At 41.1% G+C, this 12,920-nt stretch overlaps 1 protein-coding gene across 1 annotated transcript in view; it reads right to left on the reverse strand.

Annotated features, from left to right (window-relative positions):
- MORC1 (MORC family CW-type zinc finger 1) overlaps positions 1–12,920 on the reverse strand; it is a 170,399-nt gene that overhangs the window by 151,746 nt on the left and 5,733 nt on the right. The window contains exons 3-6 of the mRNA XM_064589446.1: positions 12,511–12,545; positions 6,059–6,127; positions 1,601–1,691; positions 831–939 (exon numbers count right to left, since the gene is read on the reverse strand). Coding sequence (XP_064445516.1) covers positions 831–939; positions 1,601–1,691; positions 6,059–6,127; positions 12,511–12,545 — 304 coding nt within the window. The remainder of the gene's footprint in view (positions 1–830; positions 940–1,600; positions 1,692–6,058; positions 6,128–12,510; positions 12,546–12,920) is intronic.

Here is a 12,920-nt window from a genome sequence, read left to right on the forward strand (position 1 = left end):
CACAGGGTCTAACCAGTGCTGGGTCGTTCCTTAACCTGAATTATTGAATTACACTGACATTGTGAGTAGTAAAACTCAGACACTGCAAATTAATAAAGCGTAGCTAGGTCATCAAATGGAGTTGAAATTATGGTTACTGGGTTACAGTGTTAAATCTATTTTGCACTCAGTTTCTTTAGATTTTGTATTCCAAGTCTTTTAATCCAATATTTATTTTTAAAATGATAATCCATTTATGGCACAAATGGTGGAAATGTTTTGCAGGCTCCTTCCAAAAAGCTCACTGTGCCAAAGGGAGCCTCTTATTCTGGGAGATTCGGGTACATGGATAATGAAAATAACATTCTGAAAACTGCCTTGAGTTAATAACCCACTCAAGAATGGTCAACAGGGGGGCACCTGGGTGGCTCAGTTGGTTACACACCTGATTCGGCTCAGGTCATGATCCCAGGGTCCCGGGATCGAGTCCTGTGTCAGGCTCCCTGCTCAGCAAGGAGCCTGCTTCTCCCTCTTCCTCTGCCCCTCTCACCCCTGCTCATGCTCACTCTCTCTCTCTCTCGCAAATAAATAAATAAAATCTATTTAAAAAAAAAATGCTACCCAAGAAAAATAAGTGGCCACGGATTCTTAAAAAAAAAAAAATTGGTCAACAGGACATGCCTCCAATGACCCCCCCAAGAATGTCCAGCCACCCTCTCTCCACTTCCCAAATACATTCCTAAATGTCTAAATCATAATCAGAAAAGAACTGCTGTAGACTTCACCTCCTGAGATGGTAAATGAAAACAACACTGTTACCATGGAAACCAAAGGAAAATCTCAACTCCTACCTCAGTAAGACCTTCTCTTTCACAGAATGTCTGAGAAAAAAACACACAGGTCATCGTTTCTTCCTTCTTTGTAAAAAGAATAAAGTCTTTCCCAATCCTCATGGATCCACTATATTAAAAAACAAGAACATACTGGTTTACCTCTCAAACACTGAAAAGAAAAAATAGGCGGGCACGAAACTGTGTGCTGTAATGAATTGTTCTTTCATAGAAGTAACTCCCCTGTTTTGCTGACCCATCACCAAAAGGGTGAAAATATTATTTTTTTCCTCAAAGTAGAGCAGATGGATTTGAACCAATCTAGCTCCACACCCTTGCTTGAGACAGGGCAGCTAGAAATAAGGGGCTGTCCAGGACTCAAGAAAAGAACAATCATCTGTCCGTAGCAGGTGTCACATGGGTGACGATATACCCTTGTCCTCACCTTACACTGAGGCAGACTAATAAAATAAGCTGTGGACACATAATTACACCTGCAATAACATATGCTCTGAAAAACAAGAGAAACATAGAGATTCAAGGAAGCTCTGAAGTACAGGGCTTCTGCTTCCTGAGAGACAATTCATCCCCTATATGAGAATTAAATTTACAAATATTGTAAAGATTCAAGTCAGTTATCGGTATGGAAATCCCAAAACAAGGTAGGACTCTCCAGTTTATATATATGTTTTGAGCTTCACAAACCTATCATTCTGTATAAGGTTGCCTTTACATAAATATTGTTCCCAGTATCAATAATACATGCCTTAAAGAAAAAAAAAAATTCTCACCTTTTAAGACCATTACCATATTGCCCAATAAACTTCAAGGTTGATGACCGTTTCTTGGATGTTCCAAAGTAAATGATATCTGAAGCTTCCTCTATAATTGACAAAGACATATAGGTGGTTAGAAATTATGAATCATTGACACTGGCCACAGGTCCAGTTGTCAGGATGTCACACATATCTCAGGACATTAGGGCAAATCCATACCTCTTGGGTCAGCCCAGTGACAAGGATTCTTGTCAGGCTCCATGATCTCTGACCAGGATCTTAACTGTAATATACTGAAGGAGGTCAGACAGACCTAGCCATATGACCTTGGGTAAACAGAGTTTAAACTCTGAGTCTTAATTTCCTCATCTCTAAAAGGGAACTACTAAGACTCGATCATAGGTTTGTTGATGAAGACAAATACACAAAAGGAGATCATCTGTTTGTGAAACCCTGAACACAGTACAGGCCACTTGATAAGTGCCAATAAATTATACGTGTTAAAATTATCTGGGGGCACCTGGGTGGCTCAGTCGTTGGGCGTCTGCCTTCGGCTCGGGTCGTGATCCCGGCGTCCTGGGATCGAGCCCCGCATCGAGCTCCCTGCTCAGCGGGGAACCTGCTTCTCCCTCTCCCACTCCCCCTGCTTGTGTTCCCTCTCTCACTGTCTCTCTCTGTCAAATAAATAAATAAAATCTTTAAAAAAAAAAAAATTATCTGTACCACTAGTCATTTTCCATGAATCTGGCCCTTAGCCAGCTCCATGGAAGACCAAGCAGGGCAGAATGGCTTCTGGTCTGACACTCCCTGGGGATGAAGGGCCACTTGTTCCAGACTCTCAGAGTCATTCTCCAGATCTCTCCAGGGCATTCGGAAATTCTAGAGAAGAATCATCTCAACTTCAAAATATACGTACCCCCAGAAACCAGAATGCTCCTAGGGACACAAGGAAAGATAGAAATGGGTCTCCCAGTTGGCCTACCTGAATGTGTGCTCTGGAACTCTGGAAATGTTCTGAAGACCAGTGTCAGTCTGTGTGCAGACATGCACACCTGGTGTGTGGTACGTAAGGGCTACCAGATACTCTGCTTATCTGAAGCCAACTGGGCATTCTATCGCATGTTCTTATAAAGGGCTGGGTATTAGGTGAGGGTATCCATAATAACAACATTAGCTACCATTTACTGTTTAGTATATGCTAGGGACTATATTATATACTTTACATGCACTGCCTAGTCAATATTTATAACAAACCTACATAGTTGATATTATGATGACGATCTGCATGTTATGGATGAGGAAATTTAAGTTCAAAGGTTATATGTAACATGCCCAAGGTGAAACAGCCTATGAATGCTACTGTAAGGATAACAATCCAAGGTTGTCAGAGACCATATTCCGTGGGGGTTTTTTTGTTTTTTTGTTTTTTTGTTTTATTTATTTGAGAGAGAGAGAATGAGAGACAGAGAGCACGAGAGGGAGGAGGGTCAGAGGGAGAAGCAGACTCCCTGCCGAGCAGGGAGCCCGATGCGGGACTCGATCCCAGGACTCCAGGATCATGACCTGAGCCGAAGGCAGTCGCTTAACCAACTGAGCCACCCAGGCGCCCAATTCCGTGGTTTTCAAAGCACATCTCACAGACTCCCACGTATGGTGGCCAGAGTTCTGGGCACAGGTATAGAACACTGACATGACCCCTGCCCATAGCAATTTATGTCATGATAGGAAAAACAGATTAGAAACAAATAAACAAGATAATTTTTAAAAGCATTAAGTGAAGAAAATAAAACCAGGATAAGGTGATAGAGAATTAACAGGAGTGTGGCCCTCAGACAGAATGATCAGGGAAAGCCTCTTTCGTAAGGTGACATCTGAAATGAGCTTCAAATGAAGGGCCAGCAGGTATGGCTGGAGTGTTATAAGCAAAGGAGTAAGTGCCATGAGAAACGGCCAAAGAGGTGGACAAAGGCCAAATAATGCAAGAAACTGGAAGCATTACTGGGCATATAAATTATATCCCAAAGTACAGAAAAACCACTAAGGGCTTTAAAAAGGGAAAGGATATGATGTGATTTATATTATAGGTATCTTTTTTTTTTAAAGATTTTATTTATTTATTTGACAGACAGAGAGAGAGCACACAAGCAGGGGGAGCAGCAGAGGGAGAAAGAGAAGCAGGCTCCCCACTGAGCAGGGAGGCCAATGCGGGACTTGATCCCAGAACCCTGAGATCATGACCCGAGTCAAAGGCAGACGCTTCACCAACTGAGCCACCCAGGCGTCCCGATTTTCCAATCAATGTTAACAGTAATTGTTCTCTCAACACTAGTAGACTTTTAAAAATAGTCCTGTATACGTCAGGGTGCCTGGGTGGCTCAGTTGGTGAAGCAGCTGCCTTCGGCTCAGGTCATGATCCCAGGATCCTGGGATCGAGCCCCACATCAGGTTCCATGCTCAGTGGGAAGCCTGCTTCTCCCTCTCCCACGCCCCCTGCTTGTGTTCCCTCTCTCACACTCTCTGTCAAATAAATAAATAAAATCTTAAAAAAAAAAAAAAATTGTCCTGTATATGTCAACTGAAGTATGAGTTCCTTCTGAAGATTTGAATATCTGCCACTTTTCTGTGTTTTCATCATTTTGTTCATGGCTGTATTATAAAAGGAGCTGCTTCTTTTTCTTTTTTCTTTTTTCTTTAAGGAAGTGCCTTAGAATATATCAGATATTCTGTTATTTAAACATTCAGAAAAATGAACTAAATGGTCAGCCTAGACGTGAAAAACAAAACTGTTTTTTCATCATGATTTTCTCACAGTCTTCTTTCTCTTATTTAAAACTAAGGAACCAACAATACTTTGAGTCAAAATCACCTGGAAAAATCAAAATTATCCTGACAAAGTCAGAATGAGACCTGAGTAAGTGATTTCAGCATTTTCTAAACTTGCTAATAATCTCTGACTATTCATACCAAGGGAGCACTTCAGAGACTAGCAAGAAGACAACTGCTTTACTTTGTATTCTGAGCTTCCAGCAGTGATGAGCATCCTTTCCGCTGCTATAGAACAGACCAGAACTGTTCCCTATTACTTGAACTCCCCTCATGATTTTTTTAACCTAGTGGTCAAAAATCCTGTTTTGTGGGTCATAGACAAGTGTTAAACAAGAATTCAGGGATAAGCTATCCCAAATGAGTCAAAGCCCTTATCAGAGGGAATAATATTTCAATTTCACAGGATGCCTGGGTGGCTCAGTTGGCTCAGGTCATGATCCCAGAGTCCTGGGACCAAGCCTCACACCGGGCTCCCTATTCCGCGGGGAGCCTGCTTCTCCCTCTGCTTGCCGCTCCCCCTGCTTGTGCTCGCTCTCTCTCGCTCCCCCCCTGACAAATAAATAAACAATAAAATCTTCAAAAAAAAAGAATTCAATTTCACAGTAAACTGGTATTGTGCACCTACTGTGTGTTGCATTTTGGCTAGCCTTGAAGGTACCAAAAAAAAAAAAAATCATGCAATGAATTGTAGATGTGTTCATTATGGTGAGAATAGTTGACTGAATCTACTAACCCTTTGAACATGCCGAGAAAAAACAAACCGCTAAAAACAAGGAGAGGTAACCTCTTCCTCAAGGTTAAGCAGAAAATTAAAAATAGCCTGAAGGCACTGGAAACTGCCTCAGGGCTCTTGCAAGCAATACCTGAAGGGCAAGCTCAAACAGTCTCAAAATCCATCCAGTTACCCCGCCTTTTCCATTCATTTCCCAGATGTTTTTTCTTTTTTTTCTTTTTTTTAAATTTTTTTTTTTTTTAAGATTTTATTTATTTGCGAGAGAGAATGAGAGACAGAGAGCATGAGAGGGAGGAGGGTCAGAGGGAGAAGCAGACTCCCCGCCAAGCAGGGAGCCAAATGTGGGACTTGATCCCAGGACTTCAGGATCATGACTTGAGCCAAAGGCAATGCTTAACCAACTGAGCCACCCAGGTGCCCATGTTATAAGTTTTTTTCTTTTTTTAAAGATTTTATTTCTTTATTTGAGAGAGAGAGAATGAGAAAGAGCACATGAGAGGGGGGCCAGTCAGAGGGAGAAGCAGACTCCCTGCCGAGCAGGGAGCCCGATGCGGGACTCGATCCCGGGACTCCAGGATCATGACCTGAGCCGAAGGCAGTCGCTTAACCAACTGAGCCACCCAGGCGCCCCTCCCAGATGTTTTTTCTTATAAGTAATCATACCTTCTTTTCATCTTTCTTGCAATATTTATCTACATTCCCTTTTTGTCTTGGTTTAGATGATTATAATGAATTTACTCTGTCAGCTGGAATATTTAAATCTAGAAAGTTCAACAATATGTTAAGTCTGGGGTTTATTTTCCCTTAATAGCTCCATACCTGTTTTTGCATAGATAGCTCAATTTATTTTTATTTATTTTATGGATTTTCTGTTTCCCCGAACAGCCAGTTAGGTATCTGGATAATTAACTTACCAGGGCTCATACCACATCCATCATCCAGGAAGCACAACATGAATCCACCCTGCAGTTTTTCATTATCCACTGTAAGAGAAAGCAGTTATTACTAATAAATATTGGCCTTAATTTGTTCATCAGAAAGTCATGCTGCTTACATAATTATCTGTCCTCCTCAAAGGCAGCCGCGGGGTGACAGCGTTAGGGCACAATGATGGCGCCCAGAAAGGTGTCCTGGCTACAGTTTCTCAGGACACTGCAGGGGGAAGACAGTCATGCACCAAGAAGGCTTTAAATTAACATAAAACCTCTACACATTAATAAATTATGTATACAGTGGGGCATGCCCTGCTCCTGGAATCTGACTGGCCTTTAAACTTCAGGTATTTTCCACCCTAGGGGCAGGAATAAAGGGAAATGGTGATGTGACCCCAGGATCCCTCCATCCCACTGATCCACCTTTATGCCCTTCCACCAAAGCACTAATTCTAAAGCCAATCCAGGCCATTCTTATTCAATTCCTCAGGCTCTCCTCTAAGTAGTTAATCCCGTAAGAGCCATTTGTTGTGTGCTTCCTAGTGGCAGCAAACATTTGCCTCTTGAAAATGCATTTGATTTTGAAAATGGCTATTCTGGTGATTAAGAGATATCATTAAGATAAGAGAAAATAATCTCTTGTTTAAAAAAAATGGAAGGGTGTAACTAAAACTAATGAGACTATAACGCTTAGTTTGTGATCTGGCTCTGAGAGGAATTGCAACATTTGGATCTATGACTTCTACCACATCTCTCTCCCTCTCTCTCTCTCTCTCTCTTTTTTTTTGATAATAGCTTGAGAAAGAGCTTACACACACAAACTGCCTATGTGTAAAGTGTACAATGGGATGAACTGTGACATATGTACATACCCATGAAATCATCATCACAATCAAGGCAGTGAACATAGCCATCACCTCAGACGTTTCCTCAGGTCACTCTACAGTCTCTCCCTTCTGCCCCTTCCATGCCCATCCCCCTACCCCAACCTCAGGCAGCCACGGATTTGCTAACTCTGTACCTATAATTCAGTTGTAGCACATTTGTTAAGTCAACTGTGTTCAACGGTCACACCTAAACTATATTTTAAAAGTTAAATAATGTTCAAGATAATCTATAAATACATATCTAAAATATGTACCTAAGTTTTCCGGGTTCATAATTTTATGGTCACATGCCCACTTCTAATCCCCTACCACCCCCACTAATTCCCTCCCTGTCTATAAGCACTTTGGATCTTCCCTACCATTTCATTTTCCCAGTTCTTCTCTCTGCCTCGTTGTCCGGAGTGCTTACCTCAACTCCTGTATCAGAATATTCCTCCCCCATTGTAGGTCTTCGCTCTGTGCAACCCCCACCTCTGGCAGAGGATGACATTCTCCGCTATTCAACAAGGGAAAACCAACTCTTGTGGAGTTCTTTGCACAGTGTGGTAGTTCTCAACCATGGCTGAACATTTTAACCGCACAGAGATACTCCAAATTAACTGGTCTTGGGTGAGGCTCAGGAATAAACATCCCCCCCAATTATCCTACTGTGTATCAGCACTGGGAACCACCTGATCCAAGCCTCATGTGGCTCTGCATAGATGCAACAATTGATTTTGCAGCTCTTGGAATAAAGTTCTCATGCAAGGAGCTTGCAGAAAGAAGGGCATTTCTTTGGTGAATAGGTGAGAAAGACTCAAAATTCCCAAGAGATGTATACAGTGCTTACTTTTTCTATAAATCCTAGTGAAGGACTACAGACAATCACAGCCTCGAAATGTAATATTCCTACTGTCCACCCTGATGCTTGGCCTTACTTCAATTCCTTAAAACTAAGGATTCCAGATAAATTTCCATTATCTGTTAAATATGCATGTCCAAAACAAACCCCAGCACCTTCTCCCTCGTCAGACTTACTTCTGATGTTTCCTGTTCAATAAATGGCCATCACTCTGCCATTAGGCTTCAGCTGCCCAAGTCAAAACCTCAGGATTGCCATGTCTTCTCAGTTCCACCTCCTTAAAGCCTCTCAAGTCTGACCACTTTCTCTACCACCATGACACTGCCTTAGCTCAGGAAACCATCATCTCTCTTGTCGATTACAGCAACAGCGGCCTCACTCCTTGCTCGCCCTAAGAGCAGAGCGCCGACCAATGTGCATTTCACAATAATTTTATGTGTCAACTTGGTTAAATTCTGGTACCCAGCTGTTCAGCCAAACATTAGTCTAGACGTTGCTCTGAAAACATCTGTGGATATAATTAACATTTACAATCCGTTGACTTTAAGTAAAGCAAATAACTTCCATAGTGTGGGTGAGACTCATCCAATCAGTTGAAAGCCTTCAAGGCAAAGACTGAGGTTCCCTAAAGAAGCAATTTTCTGCATCAAGATGGCAACTCAGAAATTGCGCTTGAGTATCCAGGCTGCTGGCCTACCCTAAAGATTTAGAACTTGACACTGCACATCAACTCTTAGTTGGATTTCCAACTAAGCTGGATAAGTAAGTAGGGCCAGGTGCCCTACAGATTTCAACTGCATCAGCCCCCACAATCATGTGAGCCAATTCCTTAAAATCCCTCCCTCTCACTCTCCCCAAACGCTCTATCAATATCTACAGATGTAGACAGATACAGATACATATCGATATAGAAATACACATACATTGCTAGAGGGGAGGGAGGGAGGCAGATCATATCTGTCCATCTAGCTGTCTGTCTACCTCTCTGTCCATTTAGCTATCTCCTACTGGTTCTGTTTCTCTGAAGAACCCTGATGAATACACTCTCCAAGCTCACCTCGTCACTCCCTCCCCACACCCATACTGCAACCTTCCATTTCCACGCAAATTTCTCTTTAACTAATCTTGAGCATCTTGAACATTTTTGCAACTCCGTCGGTGTTCTATGTTCTCTCCATATTCAAGCCCCTGCCTATCCTGCCCCTTTTCGCTCTCCACCCGATTCACCAGGCGGAAGCCTATTTCCCCTTTAGCTTATTAGATCCAGTAAGGTTCCTTCTTGGACACCTTCCTCATTCTTACACATCATCGGGCGCCCACAATGTGCATTTTCTTTGCAGTTTGTGCTTTCCGCCTGCTCGTGTATCTCTTTTCTTTTCAAACCAGTGGCTCTTACTTTTTAAAACACAGTTGCCTCAGAGGTATGGTGAAAGCTAAGGGCCCTCCTCCCATGAAAGTGAAGATATACACCATATTTTCTACAGACCCCCGCACTAGGATGCCAATTTCTTAAGAGCAGGCACTGTGTGTACTTAACACTTAACCCAGTGTCTGCCACTTGGTAAGCACTTAAAAAAAAAAAAGCATTGAATGCAAATCCATGTTTACTAGAACCAATACATATGAACAGATAAAACAACAATGGCCAAACATGTTTAGTTTGAATTTTATACTCCTCCTTCCAGTTACCCGAAGAAAACTTAAGATTGGAAAGTAATTCAGGGGCCTCAGTAAATAATTTGAAAACTATTTATTTTTATTTATCCCCATATCAATTCTATCTATTGCTGCATAAGCCCTGACCTTGGCTTATTATTTTTTAAGAAAAAGCAATTTGCTAAGTTGATAGCCATATTGTGATTTGCTGCAATAAAACAATTTATAACATGAATAGGTACTTTTTTTATGAATAGGTAATATAAAACCAAAAATCTTAAGTTCAGTTTTTCACAAAACACATAACCTAAATAAAGAAAGAAGTGCCATTTTGAAGTCAAATGGCAAAGACTGTGTGTGTGTGTGTGTGTGTGTGTATGCCAAGTGCTAGAAAAAGTTAGGGAAATGAGTACTACCATGCCCTGCTGGTGTCCTGCCATAAACCCAAAAGAACATAACAAGTGAATTCCAATGACATTTGTTGTACTTTGTGATTTTGGATAATCCTTCTCAACCCTTCGACCCTTCATCAATATGTGTGCTCGGGAGGCACCTGGTGGGCTCAGTCGGTTAAGTGTCTGCCTTCAGCTCAGGTCATGATCCCAGATCCTGGGATCGAGCCCAAGTCAGGCTCCCTGCTCACTGGGGAGTCTGCTTCTCCCTCTCCCTCTGCCCCTTCCGTCCCCCCCCCACCATGCTTGCTCTCTCGCGCTCTCTCTCTCTCACACATAAATAAATAAAATCTTTAAAAATATATATATGCATGCTCTGACTGAAATGCAACTTAAATCTTTTCCCCTTCTCCATTTCTAGGACCACTGCCCTACTTCAAATTCTGACTAAATCTTCCGTAGGTCATTTCCATAGCCCCACACCCCTGCTATCCCTTCATTCACACTTCTACAGACCATCCTACATGCTATGGCTGGAGAAGCTTTCTTTGAAAAGGGCACATTTCTAATTTGCCAAATGACATTGCTCAAAATTCTTCAATGGTCACTGTCTATAGAAAAAAACCTTAGCATGGCATTGAAGGTGCTCATCTATTTGGCTCTAACAATTAGCTTTAGTCAACCTAGCCTACTCATTGTTCTCTGACTGCTTTTTCTCCAAATATCTACACAGCTCGCTCCCTCACCTCATTCAGGTCTTTGATGGTACATCACCTGGTTAGAGAAACTCTCCCTGTTCACCTCATGAAAAATAGTACACCCTGCCAATCACTCTCTGTTCTCTTTTCCCACTTTCTTTTTCCTTTTAGCACTTTTCATTGCTTGGTGTATCATTTGTTCACTTCCTTATTGTCTCTCTCTCCCCCGTGAGAACGCACATTCCTGAGAACACACATTTAGTCACACATGTTGCTCCGTGCTCTGTCGCTAGCACCTGGAGTAACTAATTTGTTCATTCGTGACAGACACTCAATAAACTGTTACTGAATGAATGAATCTCTGAAATTGTCTATCTCCGTCCTCTTTCTCACAATAATTCCTCAGACAGGGATATTCTTTTTTTTTTTTTTTACACTACTTGACAAAAACCACATCTATATTTTAGGCCCTAGCTCTTTAATATGAGATATTCTTTCTCTGTGTTCCTACCATATTTTGAGTCTCTCTTGGGCAAGAAACACTTATTCTATTTTACACTATCTGATGGGATATGTAAGGGAAGACCACTTCTTCTCCACTACTGGTATTTCCTTCCATGTGGAATGGAGTGCCATTAATATTAGTAAAGGGGCCCTTCTCTGTCCCTTGACTCACTTATCACTCATCTGACTGGTAATCTAGGGAAGAATCACCTAGGGAGGCTCAGTTCAGAGCTCTCCTGTTCCCTCTTGGGAGTGAGCTGCCTGCAGAGTGCATGAGCTCTGCTCCCCTCACTCCAGGCAGACCAGTGTTGAGGGGAAGCCTGACTCCACAGGTTGGGCGAGTATCTGATTCTGCGGTACGATCAGCAAATCTGCCGGATTTCTCACACTAAGCTCCATTTTTCGACAAATGGAGCTAGCATTTTTGAATAATAAAGACTGACTAGCATTTTTGAATGAAAAATAAAGACTGACCCTCTTGACCTTCTCAAACTTTTCAGAACCTGAAGAGTAGAAAGGGAAGAAGAGCATTCACTCATTATGTTTTCTCAGATGTCTCGAGATGTCCATGTCTCTCTGCCTTATGAACCAGAAGCACCCACCTAACACAGGATCTTTTTTTTTTCTTTTTAAAGTATGCTTCACACCCATTATGGGGTTTGAACTCACAACTCTGAGATCAAGACTTGAGATCAAGAGTTGGATGCTCTATCAACTGAGCCATCCAGGCACCCCACAGGATCTTAAACACTTAAAAAATTGAATTGAACAAAGCTGCTTTTTAATTATAGATATAGATTTACATCGTGGACCATATCCTCTTGCCTGTGATCAACAGCCAACGTTTTTAGGACAGCTGACAGAATCAGGGTTGGGGATCAGTTTTAACACTGCAGACATTTATCCAGGTAGTTATTAAATACAAGACTGGATCGCAGAACCTAAATTCATCTGCATCATATTCTAATGAAATGAACTAATAAGTACAATAATTTGGTGAATAAAAATGAAGTCAGTGAGGAAAACATATCTCGTTTGAATTTTAGAACCCTCAAACATTCATACTTCACATTCACTTACACGCTTTAAAACTGTGATAAGTTGAGAATGATGTATACTTAATTATGAATAACCATTAAGTTAATGTGTTTTTTAAAATAAAACTGTTTTCTTGTGGCAGGCAAATTGATGGTTCCACATCACTCTGATGCTTTCACAAAACCCTGGAAGATCTAATTTTGTAAATGGGTCCCCTAACAAGTGAACAATTCCACTCTCAGAGTATACTTTTCTCAACCTGGCTCCCCATAGGGTCACTGTACTCACAAAGCACTTAAATTACATTAAAACTCTATAAAAAGTGCTTTGATCTCACGAAATAAAATAAAAGCAAAATAACTATAGGCTTTTCCATTAGGAGGAAAAAAAAAAAAAGGAAGAAGACAAATATGCTCACCTGAAAACACATCAAGTCTTGCAGCCCCTGCATCTCTGGAAACAATATAAAAATATCACTGCTTCAATATGAAATTATGTTTTAAAAAATTACATTAATCTGAATTGCTTATGTGAGGTATAACCTATTGTCAGATAGCTAACAATAGAGAAATCCACTTAAATTGCTTCAAAACAATTACTAAAATGTTTTGCTCTACATTTATGTACTAACACCTATGATCACTCATCATTTGAGAATGTTACAAAACCCTGAAACTTGGAAATTTAAAAGAAGAGATGGAATTTAGTGGTAGTTACACAAAAAGCTCATCAAAAATGGATATGAATATTAAAAAAAAATTAGTTGGCTAATAATCCATAAATTGCAGGAAGATTTTCATCATATATTTTAGTCCCCCCAAAAATGAA

The sequence above is a fragment of the Mirounga angustirostris genome, unplaced genomic scaffold (genome assembly GCF_029215605.1).
Source record: "Mirounga angustirostris isolate CCGP_5_RB_7025 unplaced genomic scaffold, mMirAng1.0.hap1 SCAF_1, whole genome shotgun sequence".
Taxonomy (NCBI): Eukaryota; Metazoa; Chordata; class Mammalia; order Carnivora; family Phocidae; genus Mirounga; species Mirounga angustirostris.